The 23,843-nt window shown below is 46.0% G+C and overlaps 2 protein-coding genes across 2 annotated transcripts; both read right to left on the bottom strand.

The window, feature by feature from the left end:
- Positions 1-6,431: 6,431 nt before the first annotated feature.
- On the bottom strand, positions 6,432-8,676 carry LOC122456548 (ribonuclease-like). The gene is made up of 3 exons (XM_043496157.1): positions 8,656-8,676; positions 8,045-8,110; positions 6,432-7,063 (listed from the first exon to the last, which is right to left on the bottom strand). The coding sequence occupies exons 1-3, from the start codon at positions 8,674-8,676 to the stop codon at positions 6,596-6,598; spliced, it is 555 nt and encodes a 184-aa protein (XP_043352092.1). The 3' UTR covers positions 6,432-6,595.
- Positions 8,677-11,693: 3,017 nt separating this feature from the next.
- On the bottom strand, positions 11,694-12,291 carry LOC122456547 (ribonuclease pancreatic beta-type-like). Its single transcript, XM_043496156.1, is given in 2 exon segments — positions 11,694-11,747; positions 11,749-12,291. Coding segments are annotated over 2 exon segments (597 nt in total).
- Between the last annotated feature and the right edge of the window lie 11,552 nt (positions 12,292-23,843).

Raw genomic sequence — 23,843 nt, 5'->3', positions numbered from 1 at the left:
CCTGTAGTGTGGGGCCCAAAACTGGACACAGTACTCCAGATGAGGCCTTACCAGTGTCGAATAGAGGGGAACGATCACGTCCCTCGATCTGCTCGCTATGCCCCTACTTATACAACCCAAAATGCCATTGGCCTTCTTGGCAACAAGGGCACACTGCTGACTCATATCCAGCTTCTCGTCCACTGTCACCCCTAGGTCCTTTTCCGCAGAACTGCTGCCGAGCCATTCGGTCCCTAGTCTGTAGCGGTGCATTGGATTCTTCCATCCTAAGTGCAGGACCCTGCATTTATCCTTATTGAACCTCATTAGATTTCTTTTGGCCCAATCCTCCAATTTGTCTAGGTCCTTCTGTATCCTATCCCTCCCCTCCAGCGTATCTACCACTCCTCCCAGTTTAGTATCATCCGCAAATTTGCTGAGAGTGCAATCCACACCATCCTCCAGATCATTTATGAAGATATTGAACAAAACGGGCCCCAGGACCGACCCCTGGGGCACTCCACTTGACACCGGCTGCCAACTAGACATGGAGCCATTGATCACTACCCGTTGAGCCCGACAATCTAGCCAGCTTTCTACCCACCTTATAGTGCATTCATCCAGCCCATACTTCCTTAACTTGCTGACAAGAATGCTGTGGGAGACCGTGTCAAAAGCTTTGCTAAAGTCAAGAAACAATACATCCACTGCTTTCCCTTCATCCACAGAACCAGTAATCTCATCATAAAAGGCGATTAGATTAGTCAGGCATGACCTTCCCTTGGTGAATCCATGCTGACTGTTCCTGATCACTTTCCTCTCCTCTAAGTGCTTCAGGATTGATTCTTTGAGGACCTGCTCCATGATTTTTCCAGGGACTGAGGTGAGGCTGACCGGCCTGTAGTTCCCAGGATCCTCCTTCTTCCCTTTTTTAAAGATGGGCACTACATTAGCCTTTTTCCAGTCATCCGGGACTTCCCCCGTTCGCCACGAGTTTTCAAAGATAATGGCCAAGGGCTCTGCAATCACAGCCGCCAATTCCTTCAGCACTCTCGGATGCAATTCGTCCGGCCCCATGGACTTGTGCACGTCCAGCTTTTCTAAATAGTCCCTAACCACCTCTATCTCTACAGAGGGCTGGCCATCTCTTCCCCATTTTGTGTTGCCCAGCACAGCAGTCTGGGAGCTGACCTTGTTAGTGAAAACAGAGGCAAAAAAAGCATTGAGTACATTAGCTTTTTCCACATCCTCTGTCACTAGCTTGCCTCCCTCATTCAGTAAGGGGCCCACACTTTCCTTGGCTTTCTTCTTGTTGCCAACATACCTGAAGAAACCCTTCTTGTTACTCTTGACATCTCTTGCTAGCTGCAGCTCCAGGTGCAGGTGCTGAACTTAATCAATGAGTCCGAACTCAAGCTCAATAAAGAAAATCCTAAGAGATTCTAAGGAACCTTCTTCCTTAGAAGTTTTTAAGGTCAGGCTTGACAAAGCCCTGGCTGGGATGATTTAGTTGGGGATTGGTCCTGCTTTGAGCAGAGGGTTGGACTAGATGATCTCCTGAGGTCCCTTCCAATCCTGATAGTCTATGATTCTATGAAAGTGTGTTTTCTGCCTACACCAAATTAACTTTTTGATACAGATAACAAAGAAAGATGGAATTAGTCCTAGCACTGAGAAAGTAAAAGCATTTAGAAAATTGAAGGCACCAACAAATGTAGCAGAATTTAGATGCATATCGAGGATGGTAAATTAATACCTACAAAATCTATCTACAGTGTCAAAACCACAGAATAAACTATTAAATTCCAGTGCATTCTGGGTATGGGGGCGAAAATCAGAAGATTCTTTTCAAAAAGGTAAAAGAACTTATCTCGACTGCTCCAGTTTTAAAGATCTACAGTGTAAACAAACTCACCGTGGTCAGTGCTGAAGCCAGTAGCTATGGCCTTGGTGGTTTGTTGTTGCAGTACATGGATCTGAGTGCAAGCTACTTGCATTCTGCTCGTGTACATTTACAGAAGCAGGAAAATGATAGGCCCAGTTTGAAAAGCAGTGGCTGGCGAGCGAACGGGGATGTGAGAACTTCACCAGGCATCTGTGTGGCTGGATTCCTTTAAACTGGTAACTGACCATAAACCTCTTGTAACCTTTATCAATGGAAAAGATCAAGCTTCACCGAGATACCAATGTCTTTTCATTAGGCGAATGTAGTTTAACCCAGTTTCTGAATATATGCCTTGTAAAAGTCTGGTAATAGCAGTGACACAATCCTGGATCCGTGCATCACACTCAAACACCTGTAGGTTCGAGGAGGATGAAAATGCTTACATGGATGCTAAGGAACTTTACAGAACAATGTCAAGAAGGTGACTGTACCTGCTACAGAAAGCAGCCTTGGCAGAAGCAACTTGATGAAGTTTTTGGTTACATTTGGGCAGAATGGCCAAAGTATGCAAAGAACACGATGGTCATGGCAAGAGACTACTCTTCTGTATGCATATTATTACATGAATCCAATGGACTAATGTTCAAAGGTGATTGCATTGCCATCCCAAGGGCTTTGAGAGGAGAAATTCTAGAGCTCATATCCAAATGACATCAAGGACTAACTAAATGCTATGAAGGTGCCATTAGTCAGGGTAGTGGCTTAGAATTAGCAAGGATCTTCACGTGAACAGAACTAACAGAGCTGATAACAAGACCTCTGCCACACAGACTAGGAGGGGCTATCAGAAAAGGCGGCAATGTGATGAAGAGTTTAGACGGCATTATAACGTTTTGCCATGAGGTGGCACTGTGTGAGGAATACGGCAGCGCATCTTCACCAAATGGTGGAACCATTTCTTTTCACTCAAAATCGTGGTTGATGCTGGCTTCTATTTTGCCTCTGCCTCTGTGGGGCTAACTGACAACCTCCTTCCCCTGCCAGAGTCCCCTTCTTGAGTCAGGAGGGGTAGGAGCTTTTCTTGGAGTGCTCCTGCCTTGATAAAGTGAGCTTCTCTCCTATTTCATTTTATTACTTCTTAATCTCAACAATGTCATAATGGCTAAATACTTAATCTTAAAATAATATTCCGATTTTGGATTCTGGAATTATATTTTGGTATGTGGCCTGAGAGTTGCCCAAAAAAACTAGCATCCCTCCCACAGCTCTGCAAAGCTTGGTCAACCCCAATTCATGGGTGTATCCCGATTCATCTCTCTATCTGCAAACATCTTTCCCATCACACAAAAAGGTACCTGAGTCTGCTTATGGTATCTCTCCATCTACTGAGGTTGCTGTATGTTGCTCACATATATTGTGGTGGGCTGATGGCCAGCAGAGATGAATAAGGGTTGCCACAATGGAATAGACCATGGGGCTATCTAGCCTGGAAATGCACCATGCCTGGCTCTAGCTATCTCAGAGGAAGATGCCAGAGCACCACCTAGTGGAAGTTCTGGGAGAACCTGCCTGTGGGGCGATTTATCTCTAAGCACCATAACTTAGTGTTGGAGCAAGGAGAAATTAGATCACTTCTGCATCATTTTTAATGCCACTCAGCATGTTCTTATTATCCCTATATAAGATCCTGTGGCTTTGGAATCCAGGTCCATGGGCAGGGGGTGGATCCTAGCAGTCATCATACACCAATACAGCAAACAGCAGCTGAGGCTGGACTCCAAGAACCCCAGTTGGGGCACAAGTCCCACCCCTAAGCTCTGATTGGGAGAGATCCAAAACTTCTGATTGGTGAACAGCCCCTTTTTAAGACAGAGGAGGAAACAAGCAGTTGTCTATACAAAAGGGTTTTGTCTGTCATGGACAGCTGGTCCTGTCTTCTATTTCTGACCTCCTGGTACCTCGGCTCTCGGTAGCTGCCTCTTGGTTCTTGCCCTCTGGTTTGCCCCTTGATTCTGATATCCTGGCATTCAAACCAAGCCTGATTCCTGGTAAGTGGCTTCTGGACCCTCAGCCCTTGCTTGACACTAACCCCTAGGACAGGCTGCCCACACCCCAGCCCTTCCACTGTGTAAATATGAACACCCTTCCCTGAAGTGGGCTAAGTTCTCTCAGCCTCATTAGCACCCTGGGGCAGAGACACCCTAGGACAGTCTGCCGGGAGGAAGCAGGTGGCAGTGAGTGAGGTATGCATGACCACAGAGAGACATGTCAGAGAGGAGAGAGAACACAGGTAACACTGGCTCCCAGGCTTACAGCCAGTGTGTGAGGTTCTGGGTTTAAATCCCTGATAGACCCAAAGAGTCAATGGTGTTAATGACCCTATCACAGTCCAAGATTCAACAGTGTTAAAGAAAGTTTTGGGGTTTGGTATCCAGTGTACTTTTGATCCACTAATTTCTGGTCCCACATATCTGTTGTTTACCAGGCATGATCTTAATACAGACCTTGAGTGATATCTGGAGGCCTGTTTGTTTGGACAAATTCAATCTTGGTCTCTTTCTCTCTTTTACATCTTTCCAAATCAACATTTATATTTATATGTGACAAGAGATGTCATCAACTTTTACTCTTTCCAGCTGAACTTAAAATTCAGGTAAACTTGTAGATCCAGTTATTAAAACAGCTCCCCCCACCCTATAATTCTGCTGGTGCCCCTCAGACCTGCAGTCCCCAGTGAATTACCTGAAGGACCTCATGAAAATGAATGAGGAACTGGGCATTCTAATCTGTTGGGTGACTTGAAGTTGGCAGTCTGCGCACACAAACCCCTTGAGCTGCAGTGCTGTCAGTACAGGAAGAGAGGAGATTTGGCAGGTTCTGGTAGACCAAACTCTCTCAGGACAAATTAAAAATGGCCCCAACCTGACTTTCACTCACAGCACCAGAGTGTGACAATTAGTTCTCAGACTACAAAGCAACAGAACTGCAGTTGTCAGTGGAACAAAGGGTGACATTGCACATTGTGGCATCTAAGCGGTATGTTATTTTTTCCTTGCAGGATCAGAGCAATTCTCTGAAGGAAGAAAAACTCCCATGGATTCCATTGGGTGTCTGCCCTATTTCTGAGGGGCAGAAATGTGCTCTTGGAATTTTAATAATGAAAGAAGGGGAGGGAGATGGGGAAGGACAAATTGAGAGAGCGAGAGAGAGAGAGAGAGAGAGAGAATTATTTTCTCTTAGGACCAAAGATGGATCTGGAGTTTTGGAAGGAACAGGTTGCCTTGGGTTGGAGATTTGGCTTTCTCCCCCTTTGTGTCTAGGCAAGGGAAGGAAGGCGGTATGTGGAAAGAGACACTTGGAGCAGTGTACCGATGTAGTCACAGGACACACAAACACACACAAGAACAACCCCAGAGACAGACAAGGCTCTGACTGACAAAAGCTAACCGCACAACCACACAAACAACAAATGCTCCCGAAAAAAGATACAAACACATGAGGAGGAAGAGGATACATGCAAGAGTCTCACACCCACAAAACAGAAACATACACACAAGATTCATTAAACCAAGGGATTCAAACACCCACAACCCATAGCCATGCAGAAATCCAAACATGAGGTAAGGAAAGATGTGATTCACAAAAGCAAGAGTTTGGCTTTTTCCATTTTTGACAATGAATACCACTAGAAAGGTATGCATCCGATGAAGTGAGCTGTAGCTCACGAAAGCTTATGCTCTAATAAATTTGTTAGTCTCTAAGGTGCCACCGGTACTCCTTTTCTCTTTGCGAATACAGACTAACACGGCTGCTACTCTGAAACTAGAAAGGTGCTAATACTACAATGGCTAGTTGTTGTCAATAGTGAGGATTAAAGCACACTGGAGTGAACTGTGGTTCTACTGGTACAGCTGAATCCAGATTAGGGGTTGCACTGGCAATAGGTACAAAACCTGCTTTCTCTCTATCCATCCATCCTCAGACACATTAATTTCTCTCTCTCTCTCCATCCATCTATCCCCACACACCCATCTCTCTCTATCTACTTATATTTGTGCCCATCCTGTTCTGGGAGTCTTTGAATACGACAAACCATTTCCAGCACACTCCTTAAGTGTTCAGAGGCGTTTGTTCGTGCTGTCACCAATGTAACACAACCAGACAGTGATCATTTTGCAGGTATCAGGCTTTATGGATTTTAAGGAGCACAGGGAACTCCAGAAAGGAGCAAAATATTGCAGTGTCCCGTAACACTTAACCATGATGAATATGAGGATTCCTCATTGTTAGACTCAATGCACAACACCAGAAGTGTGAAATTGATGGATATTACTTATTTAAACAACTGTTTTTTAGATGGCCACTATATGGCAGCAGGAAGTACAAGATAAGTAAGGGGTGGTGATATTGTGTAATGGGCACTAGCAGCAGAGGATGGGGCCAGGAAAGGGGCAGCTATACTGTATAATGGGCCCTAGGGGGCAACGGGGGGGGGGGGGGAAGAGGTGGCTACACTGTTTAATGGGCACCAGGGGAAGCAGAGAGAGGGGATGGACACTAGGAGCAATAGAGGATCAATGGTGAGGTTATATTGTATAGACTAGGCAGAGGGATGGAAACACCTAAACAATCTGACCAGTGTTCAGAGGCTGGTGAGGAGCCAGGTGCCATGACTGGTGTGTAAGTGACAGAGTGGGCTTAGGGGAAACAGCAGGGTCCTGTGGCCGCCCTCTATACCGTGAGTGGAAGCAACATCTGCTCCTCATAGTACACAGGGTGCCCCTGGCAGCAACTGATGAGAATTCTCGAGGAAAGGTATGTCCCGGTATAGGAGCAGGTCGATAAGTTGTATATGCAGGCGGTGAGGGTGAAGGAAACTTTGCTCCAGAGCAGGCCACTCGGGAAGGGTGTCCCACCCCCAAAGCAGACATTGTTGATGGGCTGGATGGGCGCGTGGATGAAGGTGTTGATCAGCTTCCCATAGATTCTCCGTCTCCTCCTCATCAAGCTGCAGTAGGCTCTGGGATTGGGGGCTGGGGTCCGTGGATTGTTCACATGGTGCCTAATGAACAGTCTGTTCTGCGTGACACATGGCTTCCCACGGGCCTGAGCCAGGCAGGCCACCAGCAAGACAAGGGGCAGCGGGAGCATGGGGCGGGGTCCCCTGAGAACAAGGGCTGTGTCTGTCACTAGATCAACCTGCAATAGGGAGAGGAGGGATTGATGGAGACAGTGCGGAGTGGGGATCTGCCTCCTCCATAGCATCTCCTGGGCTCAACCTCGTCCCAGACCACCCCTCCTGATATCCCTGCCGGCCCCACTCTGCCCAGAGCCCCTCCCATTCTCCCAGCCCCATTGTGCTGAGGCCTTCTCAGAACCTAGCTCATCGGGGGCTCCATTGTGCCAGGTGCTGCCTTGACCTCCACCAAGATTGGGGCCTGCTCCTCTAACCCACTGTTTGCCATTCCCCTCCCAGAGCCAGGGATAGAACCCAAGTATTTGGTGTTTCAGACTGTGACCGGGGGGACCCCCATCCCTTGTGCCAGGTGCTGCACAGATGCCAACTGAAATCATCTCCTGCCTCCTCTAACCCTCTGTTCTCCACCCAGAGGTGGAGAGTGAACCCAGGAGTCCTGACTCCCAGGTTCCCTGCTGTAACCACTAGAACAGTGATACTCAGACCTCAGTAGCTGAGGAGCCAAATTAGTGATCAACATTACCCAAATGAGACACAGCGATGTGAATTCATTGTTTCATTTACTATAGTACTAGTCATATTTAAACAAAGTGACGGGCAAATATTTAGTTTAGATAGATATATAGATAGATAGATAGATTAAATACTGCCTGTTATACTGTTATATATAATTCTCACAGCAAATAAGTTAATAATAATAACTTAGTGCAAGTTGATAATTTAATTGGTTAATAATATAGTAAAAGCCTCCTCGCTGGTTATTAACTAAGATTGGTTAATAATTAAATCACACTGCGTTTTAATATCATGTGCTGCAAAGAGCTGCAGGAGACATATTAAAGAGCCATTTGTGGCTCGCGACCTGCAGTCTGAATATCGTTGAACTAGATCATGCTTCCTCCCAGAAATAAACCCTGCAGTTGCAGCCCCATGTGATACTGTTCTCTGCTCTTTCCCAGCTGGTGGAATCTCCTGCAACTTACCCAAGTCCTTGTTCCTTTGCTGTCGTCAGAGTGATGGATCCCAGCCTCCGCTGAGTTGAAACTCACCTATATCCTCCATCCTGTCTTGGAGCACGTAATATAGAGCCCAGCCGGACATGGAGCAGGAGTAGTGGGAGGGGAAATCCATTAAGCTATTGGGTAAGGATGATTTTCTGATATCTGTCCATTAAAATCAGTGGCCCAGCAGGTATGGCGTGGGTGAGGAACAAACAGCACATGTCCTGCTAGAGACCGGGGCTCCACAAAAACATCTAAGGGTGTGTCTACCCAGCAAGCAAAGGTGCGGTTGTAGGTTGGGTGGGTGTAGCAGATAGTACAGACTTTTCCATGGGGTAGCTGCCCCAGTTCAAGCCCTCCAGGGACTCTGTTACAAATTCTGGTCACCGGCCTGTGCTGCTGTCTTGGCCACCATGTCCCCACTGCTGTTGTTTCCCAGGCTAGCTAGATTAAAGCCAGGGTAGGAACGACCACCTGTGCTATAATCACACCTTCATTTGCTGCACAGATGGACCTTGAGTCCGGACCCCTTCCTAATCCAGTTCTAGCCTGCAGACTCATAGGTCTGCCGGTGTCCCCCAGTCCTGACCTACAGCCTCTGCTGTCCCAGCCATGGGCTCTGTTGCAGTAATTTAGTTGGAATATATAGACCCAGAGAATTAATGGTGTGACTGTGACCCTGTCACTGCCCAAGATTAAACAATGTTAAACAAGGATCAGGGTTTGGTATCCAGAGCCCTTGGCCTGCTCAGTCCCATGGCAAACACACCGTTAACAACCCTTTTCACTTTTCATTAAAGATACAGAAAAGCAAGGAAAGCAGCTCAAGCATTTGAACTGTCAAGTGTTAAGACTTTTATTTTAACTGCTTCCTTTGTTCCCTTTCCTTATGGTTGAGGAGAGGTTTCTGAAGGAAACCGTTCTGTGTGACAGTCCCATAAATGGTATTAAAGATGATAATAACTGTCCCATGGGAACAAAGAGAAGCTTTTATTTGAAATGGGCTGGAGCTGCTGTTGCTGTTGTATTTACAATCCAGTCCTGTTTCCCAGAAGACAAAACACGACAGACACACACACACAAAAGGGAAAGAGAAGAATGGCAAAGAGAAAAAATGCATCATCTGTCTCTAGTGTACCTCTCCCTTGCAGCCTCAGTGCTGGAAAAATCCAGGCCTGGTTTAAGATTTTACTAACCACTCTGAGACTTAGCAACTTGTAGTAGCCCGAGGTGTTCAGGCCATTGCTTTTAAGGGCCTCTTTGATCACAGCCTTACAGCTGTGCTGTGAAATATTCAGTCTTAGCCCGCTAAACCAAATACTTATTAGATGGAAAGAAAAAGGTAGATAAGAGTAAAAATATGTTGGGAAGGAAAAAGGACACACGGAGCAGTGGGGTGGCAAACTCCCCCATCCCAGAATTTAGCTGGAACCAGTGGAGGGGGCCATGTCAGCTGGGTCTCTCTCTGGCCGGTCTGGTCAGGACGTATCTTGGGATTAAGATGAAGGTGGCCCAGGAGTGTCATGCTGGACCCTGTGCTCCCAGGCGATGGCCAGGGTGGCAGCCATGATAATAATGCTCACTCTTTCCCCTTCGTTCAGTCATGTTGCGTTCACTTCCCCTCCTCTGTCAGTTTTTCACCCCCCTTTTTTAGAGCACAAGAGTTTAGGGAGTCCTCAGAAAAGGAGGAGTTAGACCTAATTTCCAGTGAGGCCTAATTTCCCTCACACCAATTTTGGTCTGTTGATTTCCGGTCCCAAATTTTTCTTGTTTACTAGGCATGATCTTAACACAGGCATTGAGTGATATCAGGGGGCCTGTCTGTTTGGACTAATTCAGTCTCAGTCTCACTTGTGCACTTTCCCCATTAACATTTCTTGCTATTTGTAATTGGAGATTTTGTCAAATTTTACTCTTTCCAGTTGACCTTAAATTTCAGGTAAATTTGTAGGCCTAGTTATTACAACAGCTCCCGAACCTCCACAGCTCTGCCGGTGAGCCTCAGACCCCAGCCAAATGTAAGGCACCTTTAGGACCTGGATGCCATAAAAATTAGTGAGAAACTGGGTGTCCTAATCACTTGGGTGACTTGAAAGGGGGAGTCAGAGCATACGAACCCCTTGGGCTGCATTGCTGTCAGTACAGGAAGAGAGAATAGTAGCCACCTTCACCTGGATCAAATTCTGCCAGCAAAAATTAGAAATGGCCCCAACCAGACTTCAACTCTCAATGCTTGATGGTGAAGATTAGTTCTCTGACCCCTCTGCAGCAGAACTGCAGTAGCCAGTGGACCAGCATGAAAGGGGTGACATGTGATGACATTGCACCACCCAGCACTGCTACTTTCTTTGTTGGTCAAAGGATGCGTTTCTCACCTAGTATGTATGCAATTATTGGTTCAAACCCGACAAGAGCCACACTTTGACAATGACTCAGTTTCATTCTGTTCCTCTTGTGCAGGGATCAGGGGGTGGCAGCTGGACAAATCTGGCCTTCAGCAATGATTTCTGGGATGCCACAGCCCAGGGTCCCTCTAGCTCAGTTTCTGACACTAGCCTGGCCCAGTCGCTTCAGAGGAAGTAAAGTTTCAAAAGAATTATAAAAACAAACTTGCTCAGAGAGAAAGTTTTTCCTGACCTTCCTCAATTAGTGAATGGCTCAGGCCCTGAAGCATGAAGATTTATAACTGTTGTGTCAGTATCAATTTTGGGAAGGGAGTGGGGCCTAGTGGTTTAAATCAAGGAAGGATGGGAATAAGGACTCTTGGTTTCTATCCCTAACCTGGCAAAGGAGTGGGGTCCATTGGATTAGAGCAGGGCAGATGAAAACTCAGGTCTCCTTGGTTTTTTCCTCCTGCTTTTGGAGGGGAAACGGGTTTAGTGGTTAGAGCAGGGCCAGCAGTAGCAGTCAGGACTCCAAGATTCTATTCCCAAAACTAGGGAAAAGGGTTGTTAGTGCCCTTGAAATCACAAGACAGCCTCACTGAAAAACACAACACATTTCCAGCACAGTCCTTAAGTGTTCAAAGGCTTTTCTTCTTCTCCCCAATTGTGACACAACAAGCCAGGGATTGCTATGCAGACAGGGGGAAATATTTTTAAAAGAAAATAATGACCAATAACACTTAATAATAATGAATATGAGGATTCTCCATTATGAGACTAACAAGAAATAACCATAACTGTGAAACTGAACGATATTTCTAAAAGGATTGGTTTTAGATGTCCACTGTGTGGCAGCAAGGAGGACAAGATAGTAAAGTGAGGGGTGGGGAAGGGACAGCTATACTGTATAATGGGCACTAGGGGCAGCATAGGATGGGGGTGGGGAAGGGGCAGTTATACTGTATAATGGACACTAGGGGCAGCAGAGGGCAGGGGTGGGAAGGGGCAGCTATACTCTATAAGGGGCACTAGGGGCAGCAGAGGGTGAGGGGCGGGGAAGGGGCGGCTATACTGTACAATGGGCACTAGGGGCAGCAGAGGGTGCGGGGGGGGGTGCAAGCACCCAGACAATCTGACCAGAGTTCAAAGGTGGGTGAGGAGTCAGGTGCCATGGCTTGTGTGGGAGGGACAGAGCATGGTTAGAGGAAGCATCAGGGTCCCCTGCCTGTCCAAGCTGGGCCCTACATCTATCCCACAAGAAGCAGAGGGAGCCCTTTACAGCAGCAAATGACAAATTTTCTGGGACATCGGTGTCCCTGTGTAAGCGTGGATCGGTAGGTTGTATCGGCATTGGGTGGTGGGGAAGACAGCTTTGCTCGTGTGCAGCCCACCCATGATGGGTATCCCTCCACCAAAGCAGACACTGTTGACAATTGGGATGGGCTCATGGATGAAGGTGTTGAGAATCTTCCCATAAATTCCTTGTTTCTTCATCATTGTGTTGCCGTAGGTTCCGGGGTTTTGGGCTGGGGTCCGTGGATAGTCCACCTGGCGCTTATTGAATATTCTGTTCTGCGTGACACATGGCTGCCCACTGGCCACTAGCTCACGCTGCCTCAATTGCAATTGCAGCCCCAAGTGACACTGTTCTCTCCTCTCTCCCAGCTGGTGGAATCTCCTGCAACTTACCCAAGCCCTTGTTCTTTTGCTGTTGTCACAGCGATGGATCCCAGCCTCTGTGGAGCTGAACCTCACCCTGATCCTCCTGCCCTTCTTGGCATGGTTTATATAAAGTCCAGCCAGGTATGGAGGTGAAGGATTGGGAAGGGAAATCCAGGAAGCCATTGGGTAAGCACGATGTCCCTGTATCTGGCATTTAAAAGCAGTGGCCCAGTAGGCAGGGCATTGGTGGAGAATAAGCAGCAGATGTCCTGCCAGAGACATGAGCTCCACAGAAACATCTAGAGTGTGAATGTAGTGTTGGTAGATGTAGCTAGGGTGATTTAATCTAGCTAGTGGGGGTAATAATAGCAGGTAACATAGACTTCATCCCAGGGAAACTGCCCCTGTGGCAGTCCACCAGAGACCCTGGGTACCTACTCTTCTTGCCAGCCTGTACTGAAGACCAGGCCAGCATGTCCTCACTGCTGTTGTTTCACATGCTAGCAGGATCGCACACCCATGCTGCAATCACACCTTCGTTTGCTGTGTAGACGCACTCTGAGATCTGACCCCCTGACACCTTCCCAATCCAGTACTAGCCTAGAAACTCACAGCTCTGCTGGTGCCCCCCAGTCCTGACCCACAGCCCCTGCTATCCCAGCCCTGGGCTCTGTTGCAGTTAATTAGGTGGAATATATAGAGTCAAAGAATCAATGGTGTTAACCTGGCCCTGTCACTGTCCAAGATTCAACAGTGTTAAACAAGGTTCAGGGTTTGGTATCCAGAAAAGAAGGAAAAGCACCTCAAACATTGGAAATGTAAAGTATAAAGGCTTTTATTTTAATGGCATCCCTTGTTTTCTTTCTGGTTAGTTGAGAGAGTTTTTAGAAGGAAGCCCTCCCTGTGTGACAGTCTCATAAATGGTATTAAAGATGGTAATAACTGTCCTTTGGGGAAAAAGGGAAGAAGTTAGTTGTGGTGGGCTGGAGCTGTCATTGTTATAGTTCAATCCTGTCTCCTAGAAGACAAAACATGACAGACACACACACTAGAGGGGAAAGAGAAGAATGGCAAAGAGAGAAAATGCAGCTTCTGTCTCTGGTGTGACTCTCCCTCACATTGTCACAGCTGGAGAAACACAGACACAGAACACAATATTGCTGTTCCTGTTCTGAGACTCAGCAACTTGTACTAGCCTGGGGGTGTTCAGGGCATTGCTTTTAGCTGCCTCTTTGATCATAGGGCCACAGCCGTGTTGTGAAATATCCAGTCTTAGCTGGCTAGAACAGACTTTTATTAGACAGAAGGAAAAAGGAGAAGGATAGGAAAGGGGAAAAATAAGTTGGGAAGGAAAAAGGCACATGGTGGGGTGGGGAGACAAACTCTCCCATCCCTGGGGGTAGCTGCAATTTAGCCATAGCTGGTGGAAGTGGCCATGTCATTTGGGTCCCCCTGTCTTTTGGGATTAGGATGAAGGAGGCCTAGGGGTAGCATGCTGCATATTGAGTTCCCAGGGGATGCCTGGGTGCAGCCATGATAATGGTCACTCCTTCCCCTGAGTTCAGTCAGAAAATTTTGTGTTTGCTTCCTTTCCTCTGTAAATTTTTCTCCCGTACTCCCCATCCTTTTTTGAGGACCCCCAAAGGAAGTGATGGCTGGAATACTCCTCCCTTCATTATAGAAGTCACCAGTTAGGCCTAATTTCCCACACATGAATTTTGATAAATTGATTTCTGGTCCCACACTTCTCTTGTTTACCAGGGAAGATCTTTACACAGGCTTTAAGTGCAGTCAGGGGGCCTGACTGTTTGGACTAATTCAGTCTCTGTCTCACTTTTGTATCTTTCCTTATCAACATTTATGGCTATGTGTGATTGGAGATTTCATCAACTTTTATACTTTCCAGTTGATCTTAAAATTCAGGTAAACTTGTAGGCCCAGTTATTACAACAGCTCCCACGCACCCCACAGCTCTGCCAGTGCCCCGTCAACCTGCAGCCAAATGTAAGGAATCTGAAGTTCATGAAAATTACTGAGGACCTGGGTGTCCTAATTGCTTGGGTGATTTGAAAGTGGCAGTCCGAGCACACGCACCTGTTGGGCTGCAGTGCCGTCAGTACAGGAAGAGCGAATAGTAGCCAGCTTGAGGTAGATCAAACTCTCCGAGGACAAATTTAAAATGTCCACAACCTGACTTTCACTCATCACTCCAGATTGTGGCAATTAGTGCACTGATCCCTGAGCAGCAGAACTGCAGTGGTCAATGGAACAGCATGACAAGAGGTGACGTGTGATAACATTGCACATTGTGGCAACTAACTGCTACATTACTCTTTCCCGGCAGGATAAGAGTGATTCTCAGAATGAAGAAGACCTCCCACTGGATGCCGTTGGGTGTCTACCTGTCAGGGTTCCCTCCCCACTGTGAACTCTGGGGTACAGATGTGGGGACCTGCATGAAAGACCCCCTAGGCTTATTTCTACCAGCTTAGGTTAAAAACTTCCCCGAGGCACAAATCCTTTCCTTATCCTTGGACAGTGTTGCTGCCACCACCAAGTGATTTACACAAAGATTCAGGAAAAAGACTACTTGGAGTCCCTATTTCCCCAAAATATTCCGCCAAGCCCCTTCACCCCCTTTCCTGGGGAGGCTTGGAAATAATATACCAACCAATTGCCTTTAATAAAAGTACAGACCAGACCCTTTATGTTTAGGACAGTAAAATCAATCAGGTTCTTAAAAGAAGAATTTTATTATAAAAAAAAAGTAAAAGAAGCACCTCTGTAAAATCAGGATGGAAGGTAATTTTACAAGGTAATAAAAAGATTTAAAACACAGGGGATTCCCCTCTAGGCTCAACTTCAAAGTTACACAAACAGGAATAAACCTCCTTCTTAGCACAGGGAAAATTCACAAGCTAAAACAAAAGATAATCTAATACATTTCCTTGCTATTACTTACAATTTCTGTAATCTTAAATGTATCATTTCAGTAGGAGCTGGGTTACCTGCTTGGTGTCTCTCTCTCTCAATCCAGAGGGAACAAACAAAGAGTCCAAACAACCCTCACCTCAGATTTGAAAGTATCTTCTTTCCTTATTGGTCCTTTTGGTCAGGTGCCAACCAGGTTATTTGAGTTCTTAACCCCTTACAGGTAAAGGAGGGATTTTATGCTACCCTTAGTTATATGTTTATGACACTGCCCTATCTCTGAGGAGGAGAAATGTGTTCTTGGAATTTCAGCAATGAAAGAAGGAAAGAGAGATGGGGAAGGACAAACTGAGAAAGAAATAGATTGATAAATGAGTGATGTACATTATTTTCTTTTCTCTTAGCACCTAATAAGGGTCTGGAGTTTTGGAGGGAACAGACTGCAGTGGGTTGCAATTTGGCTTCCTCTCCCATTGGCTCTAGGCAATGAAAGGAAGGCGGTATGTGGAAAGAGACAGTCAGAGGAATGTACAAAGGTATTCACAGGACACAAACACACACAAGAAACAACCCTGGAGACAGACAGGGCTCTGACTGACAAAAGCAAAAGGCACAACCACACAAAAGACAAATTTTCCCAACAAATGATACAAACACCCATGAGGAGGAAGAGGAGACATGCAAGAGAATCACATGCACAAAGCAGAAACATAACGCAATACAAGATTGACTTAAGCAAGGGATTGAAACACCCACAACCCAGACCCCCACAGAAATCCAAACATGAGGTTGGGACAGATGTGACTGACAAAAACAAGAGTTTGTATTTTTCCATTTTTGGCAATGAATACCACTGAAAAGGTGTTGATACAACATGGGCTAGTTGCCAACAATAGTGAGGATTAACCCATACTGGTGTGAACAGTGGTTCTACTGGTACAGCTGAATCCCAGACTAGGGATTGCATTGGAAATTGGTATAAAAACTGCTCTCTCTCTCTTTCTCTCCATCCATCCTCGTATACACTCATTTCTCTCTCTCCATCCATCCATCTGTTCCCCCCCACACACACACACACCCATCTCTCTCTATCTACTTATATTTGTGCCCATCCTGTTCCAGGAGTCTCTGAACACCAGAAAAAAATTCCAGTGCACTCCTTAACTGTTCTGTGGCTTCTGTTCTTACTATCCCAATGTAACACAACCAGACAGTGATCGCTTTGCAGGTATCAGGCTTCATGAAGTTAAGGAGCACAGGGAATTGCAGATGGGGCAAAATATTGAAAAATGAAGAGAATAACAACCAGTAACACTTGACCATGATGAATATCAGGATTCCTCATTATTAGATTGAATGCACAATACCAGAAGGGTAAAATTGATGGATATTTCTTAATTAAATGACTGGTTTTTTTAGATGGCCACTATATTGCAGCAGGGAATACAAGATAAGTATAGGTTTCAGAGTAGCAGCCGCGTTAGTCTGTATTCGCAAAAAGAAAAGGAGTACTTGTGGCACCTTAGAGACTAACAAATTTATTAGAGCATAAGCTTTCGTGAGCTACAGCTCACTTCATCGGATGCATTTGGTGGAAAAAACAGAGGAGAGATTTATATACACACACACAGAGAACATGAAACAATGGGTTTATCATACACACTGTGATAAGATAAGTATGGAGCAGTAATATTGTATAGAATCATAGAATCATAGAATATCAGGGTTGGAAGGGACCCCAGAAGGTCATCTAGTCCAACCCCCTGCTCAAAGCAGGACCAAGTCCCAGTTAAATCATCCCAGCCAGGGCTTTGTCAAGCCTGACCTTAAAAACCTCTAAGGAAGGAGATTCTACCACCTCCCTAGGTAACGCATTCCAGTGTTTCACCACCCTCTTAGTGAAAAAGTTTTTCCTAATATCCAATCTAAACCTCCCCCATTGCAACTTGAATGGGCACTAGGGGCAGAAGAGGGAGCGGGAGGGACACCGTGGGCAGTAGAGGATGGGGGATGGACACTGGGGGCAGTAGAGGGTGAGGGTGGGTAATGGATGGTTATACTGTACAGACTAGGGTAAAGGGTGGAAACACCTAAACAATGTGACCAGTGTTTGGAGGTGGCTGAGGTGCCAGGTGTCGTGGCTGGTGTGGGAGGGAAAGAGCGGGGGTTAGAGGAAGAAGCAGTGTCCCCTGCCTGCCCTTCACGCCCAGCCTGGGCCCTACATCTACTCTTTGTAGTATACAGTGAACCGCATGCAACAGACAACGACAATTTGCTCGTGAAATAATCTTCCAGTGTACAAGAGAGATTTGTTATGTGTGCAGATGGTGGCTAAGTAGAAACGGGTGCTCCTCAATAGGTTAGGAGGACGGGTATCCCGTTCCCCATGCAGATGTGGTTGAGATGTTCAGAGGGTGCATGGACAAAGATGTTGACGGGTTTCCCATATATTTCATTTTCTTCATCCTCATGTTGCAGTAGCTATCGTGCCTGTAGTATGAGAGCCGTCGAAAATCCACATGGTGTCTCCTGAATACGTAGTTCCTATCGTGACATGACTGCCTGCTGGCCAAAGCCAGGCAGACTGTCAGCTGGATGAGGGGCAGCAGGAGCGCTGGGCAGGGTCCACTTCGGGCCATGGCCGTATCTGGCACTAGATCAACCTGCAGTGTGGAGAGGGTGGAATAGATGGAGACAGTGGAGAGTGAGGATCTGCCTCCTCCATGGCACCTCCTGGGCTCAACCTCGTCCCATCCCACCCCTGTCTGCACCCAACCCCCACCCCTCCTGATATCCCTGCTGGCCCCACTCTTCCCAGAGCCCCTCCCATTCTCCCAGCCCCATTGTGCTGAGGCCTTCTCAGAACCTGGCTCATCAGGGGCTCCATTGTGCCAGGTACTGCCCTGATCTCCACCGAGATTGGAGCCTGCTCCTCTAACCCACTGTTCCCCATTCCCCTCCCAGAGCCAGGGATAGAACCCAGGTGTTTGGTGTCTCAGACTATGACTGGGGGGACCCCCGTCCCTTGTGCCAGGTGCTGCACAGATGCCAGCTGAAATCATCTCCTGCCTCCTCTAACCCTCTGTTCTCCACCCAGAGGTGGAGAGTGAACCCAGGAGTCCTGACTCCCAGCTCCCCTGCTGTAACCACTAGAACAGTGATACTCAGACCTCAGTAGCTGAAGAGCGAAATTAGTGATCAACATTACCCAAATGAGACACAGCAGTGTGAATTCACTGTTTCATTTACTATAGTACTAATCATATTTAAACAATGTGATGGGCAAATATTTAATTTAGATAGAGAGATAGTATAACAGGCAAGTATTTAATCTGTTTATATATATATATATATATATATATAAAAAATCAGAGCACAGCAAATAAGTTAATAAAAATAACAGTGCAAGCTGATAACTTAATTGGTTAATAGCATAGTAAAAACATCTTGATTGATTAATAACAGATTGGTTAGTAATTAAATTACACGGTGCTTTAATATCATCTGCCAGAAAGAGCCACAGGAGACGCATTAAAGAGTCACTTGCGGCTCACGAGCTGCAAGTCTATCACTGCACTAGCTCATACTGCCTCCCAGGAGCAAACCCTGCAGTTGCAGCCCCATGTGACACTGGTTTCTCCTTTGTTGAGCCCAGTGGAATCTCCTGCAACTTACTCAAGTCCTTGTTTTTTCCCTGTTCTAAGAGCGATGGATTCCAGCTTCTGCTGAGCTGAACCTCACCCAATCCTTCTTCCCGTCTTGGAGCAGGTTATATAGAGCCCATCCAGATATGGACGAAGAGGAGTGGGAGGGAAAAATCCAGTAAGCTACTGGGTAAGCATGATTTCCTGATATTTGGCAATTAATAGCAGTGGACCAGCAGGCAGGGCATGGTTGCGGAACAAACAGCACCTGTCCTGCCAGAGATCTGAGCTCCACAGAAACATCTATGCAGCAAGCGAAAGTGCAGTTGTAGCATGGGTAGGTGTAGTCATGTCATCTTTAACCTAGCTAGTGTGCGTAACAATATCAGATGGCACAGACTTCACCTTGGAGTAGCTGCCCAAGTGCCCGCCTTTCAGGGACCCTCATACCTACTCTGGTTGTGACCTTGAGCTGTAGTCCATGCCAACATGTCCCCACTGCAGTTGTTTCCCATGCTAGGAAGACTAATACTAGCATAGGAATGCCCACCCGTGCTACAATCACACCTTTTTTTGTTGTGTAGATGGACCCTGAGTCCTGACCTACTAGCACCTTCCCAATCCAGTCCTAACCCAGAAATTCACAGCTCTGCCGGTGCCTCCCAGTCTGGACCCACACACCCCTGCTATCCCAGCGCTGGGCTCTGTTGTAGTAATCTAGGTGGAATATATAGACCCAAAAGTATCAATGATGTTAACCTGACCCTGTCACTGGCCAGGATGAAACAGTGTTAAAGGGAGTTAGGTATCCAAAGCCCTCAGCTTGCTCAGTCCCATGGCAAACACACAGTTAACAATCCTTTTAAACCTTTTATTAAAGATACAGAAAAGAAGGGGAAACAGTTCAAGCATTTGAACTGTAAAGTACTAAGGCTTTTATTTTAACTGCTTCCCTTGTTCCTTCCCTGTTAGTTAGGGGGAGTTTTCACAATTTCCTGTGTGACCATTTCCTAAATGGTATTAAAGATGGTAATAAGTCTCCTCTGGGGACAAAGAAAAGAGGTTAGTGGTTGGAGCTGTCATTGTTGCTGTTACACTCCAAACCTGTTTCCTAGAAGACAAAACACCACACACACACACACACACACACACACAAAAGAGGGGAAAGAGAAGAACAGCAGAGAGAAAATGCAGCTTCAGTCTGTGGTGTGACTCTCTCTCACAAACTCAGTGCTGGAGAAACCTAGGCCTAGCACATCATCTTACTAGCTGCTTTGAGACTTGGTAGCTTGTACAAGCCTGGTGTGTTCAGGGCATTGTGTTTAACTGTCTCTTTGGTCACATGGCCTCAGTAGTATTGCAAAAAATCCAGTCTTGGCCAGCTATTGGCTAAGACTTTTATTAAACAGAAGAAAAAAGAAGAGGAATAGGAAAGAGGAAAAAGATGGTAAGGAAAAAGGGCCATGGCGGAGTGCAGGGGGGACAAAGTCTCCCATCCCTGGTGTTGGTTGGGATTTAGCTAGAGCTGGTGGAAGTGGCCTTGTCAGCTGGGTCCCTCTCTCTGGTCTGGATGTCTCTTGAGATTTGGATAAAGGAGAACCAGGCATGTTATACGGGAACCTGTGCTCCCAGGAGATGGCAATAGCCCTGATGATAATGCTCACTCCTTTGCCTGCATTCAGTCAGTGATTGTTGCATTTGCTTCCTCTCCTCTGACAATTTTTCTCCCAAACTCACCCTTTTGAAAGGAGTAATGGGTGGAACAGCTGCCCCGCCCCTCACTATTTTGTTCTCCAATTAGGCCTAATTTCCCACACACCAATACTGGTCCATTGATTTCTGGTCCCACACTTTTCTTGTTCACCAGGCCTGGAACAGGATCAGGAGGTCTTTCAGGGCTAATTCAGTCTTTGACTCATTTTTGCACCTTTCCTAATCAACCTTTCTTCTTAAACATGATAGGAAGGTGTGACGTTATTGACTTGAACTGGGACCGTATAAAACATTGTGGCAACCAAGGTCCTGTAATGGCACCAAATCTTGTATAAAGGGGGTCAAATAAGGTGTCTAAGACGAGGTTATGGTTTGCTGGTTAGGACTGTGCTATCTGTTTGCATGTATCATTTTTGTATATAAAGATATAAGTATTGGCTCAATACTGTTTGAATTCCAAACTTATGCTATGCTTCTGGGGGACACCCCAGACAAGTTGGTGTCAGCTCTGCCTAGCCTGCTGGATGGCCCATTAAGGACCATCAGCTATACAAGTGACCCATTGAGAGAAGGCAGACATGCCTTGGGACTCAGCAAGGTATGCAGGGACTTGCCTATGGACAGAACTCTGAGGTTTTTCCAGGCCATGTGATGGACAGCTTGTCCTTGGAACAAAGAAAGAAAGAAAGAAAGAAAGAAAGAAAGACCGACCACATGGCAAGAGAACATAAAAAGCTGCTGCAGCTCCTTCATCTTGTCTTCAGTCCTGCTTCTTATCTCTGGGGGAACTTTGCTACACTGAAGCTTTGATCAAAGGACTGAAATGACCCATCCCAGCGGTGGATGTGCTCCAGAGACTTGATTTGAACCTGCAGTTTATTCTATCACTGCTGCAAGCCTGAACCAAGAACTTTGCCATTACTGTATGTAATTGATTCCATTTAACCAATTCTAGCTCTCATCTATATCTATTTCCTTTTATGAATAAACCTTTAGATTTTAGATTCTAAAGGATTGGCAACAGCGTGATTTGTGGGTAAGATCTGATTTGTATATTGACCTGGGTCTGGGGTTTGGTCCTTTGGGATCGAGAGAACCTTTTTTCTTTTACTGGGGTATTGGTTTTCATAACCATTTGTCCCCATAACGAGTGACACTGGTGGGGATACTGGGAAACTGGAGTGTCTAAGGGAATTGCTTGTGTGACTTGTGGTTAGCCAGTGGGGTAAAACCAAAGTCTTCTCTGTTTGTCTGGTTTGATTTGCCTTGGTGTGCATAGAAACCCCAGCCTTAGGGTGTAACTGGCCTGCTTTAAGCAATTTGTCCTGAATTGGCCCTCTCAGTTGGGTCCCACCAGAACCAGCCTCATTACAGTGGCATAGTTGTACTAGGATCCACAGAACCAGGTCAATTAAACTTTGGGTCAGAACCCCATGCTGTCCAAGTTTGAATTTTGGTATTGAGAGTTCGGTTGGTTAAAAAGCAGTTGCCATGGGTGAGTAAAGAGCATATGAGGGCCTTGACAAAAAAGCCCTGAAAATTGGGTGTTCAGAAAAGGGGATAAGCTTTAGAAAGAAAGCTACAAATTAAGAACCGAGATATCTGTTAATGGCCAGTTATCATGAGGTAGGAGCATAGCCCTTACCTGATGCTAAAGAAGCTGCAGAAGCAATGATACTGCAAGCCCTGAGAGATGGCCTGCAGTTGGAACATGAACAAAAACTGCAGATATTCAAATGAGAGAGAAGCAAGCCTTGACGCAACTTGAAAAAGAAACTTCTGAAAGACAGAAGGAATGGCTGGCTGCTAAGGAGAGGGTCTGCCAGATGCAACAAAAAAACTGACAGACTTCAGCTCCAAGTCATAAAAACAATGGAAGAAAGAAATTGTATCCTCTTGAAAGTCTAGTATATAACAATGTTGGTATGTTGTACAACTCTGAGAAGTTGTCCGAGTGTAACCAAATGTACCCCAACACTGCCACCTTTTATGTAAATGCTGTTACTGTGAGTTCAGTAGAGGGTGGCCCCATAAATTGTGCCAATGCTATATATGGGAGTGGTAATGAAAAATTCACAGAAAGTGTAAAAGTCAATGGTAAAAGCTGTTTAGGGCAAATTATGGCTTCTAACATCACTCTTGTTAAAGCAGATCTGGTCAAAGAGGAAGATTACTTATTAAATCACAGTGTGAATGTTGTAGTCCTCTATGAGACTCCTCTACTACAGGACAGGCCCAACAAAGAAAATAACAGAACGCCACAAGCCATCCCCTTCAGTCCCCAACTAAAACCTCTCCAACGCATCATCAAGGATCTACAACCTATCCTGAAGGACGACCCATCACTCTCACAGATCTTGGGAGACAGGCCAGTCCTTGCTTACAGACTGCCCCCCCCCACCTGAAGCAAATAGTCACCAGAACCACACAACAAAAACACTAACCCAGGAACCTATCCTTGCAACAAAGCCCGTTGCCAACTCTGTCCACATATCTATTCAGGGGACACCATCATAGGGCCTAATCACATCAGCCACACTATCAGAGGCTCGTTCACCTGCATACCTACCAATGTGATATATGCCATCATGTGCCAGCAATGCCCCTCTGCCATGTACATTGGCCAAACTAGACAGTCTCTATGTAAAAGAATAAATGGACACAAATCAGACGTCAAGAATTATAACATTCAAAAACCAGTCGGAGAACACTTCAGTATCTTTGGTCACTCGATTACAGACCTAAAAGTGGCAATTCTTCAACAAAAAAAAAACCCTTCAAAAACAGACTCCAACAAGAAACTGCAGAATTGGAATTAATTTGCAAACTGGATACAATTAACTTAGGCTTGAATGAAGACTGGGAGTGGATGGGTCATTACACAAAGTAAAACTATTTTCCCATGTTTATTCCCCTCCCCCCACCCCCGTTCCTCAGACGTTCTTGTCAACTGCTCGAAATGGCCCACCTTGATTATCACTACAAAAGGTCCCCCCCGCCCGCTCTCGTGCTGGTAATAGCTTACCTTACCTGATCACTCTCGTAACAGTGTGTATGGTAACACCCATTGTTTCATGTTCTCTGTGTATATAAATCTCCCCACTGTATTTCCCACTGAATGCATCAGATGAAGTAAATCATAAATGATCTGGAGGATGGTGTGGATTGCACTCTCAGCAAATTTGCGGATGATACTAAACTGGGAGGAGTGGTAGATACGCTGGAGGGGAGGGATAGGATACAGAAGGACCTAGACAAATTGGAGGATTGGGCCAAAAGAAATCTAATGAGGTTCAATAAGGATAAATGCAGGGTCCTGCACTTAGGATGGAAGAATCCAATGCACCGCTACAGACTAGGGACCGAATGGCTCGGCAGCAGTTCTGCGGAAAAGGACCTAGGGGTGACAGTGGACGAGAAGCTGGATATGAGTCAGCAGTGTGCCCT

The sequence above is a fragment of the Dermochelys coriacea genome, chromosome 13 (genome assembly GCF_009764565.3).
Source record: "Dermochelys coriacea isolate rDerCor1 chromosome 13, rDerCor1.pri.v4, whole genome shotgun sequence".
NCBI lineage: Eukaryota > Metazoa > Chordata > Testudines > Dermochelyidae > Dermochelys > Dermochelys coriacea.
The sequence above is the reverse complement of the archived record's forward strand: the minus strand, read 5'-3'. Positions and strand labels throughout refer to the sequence as shown.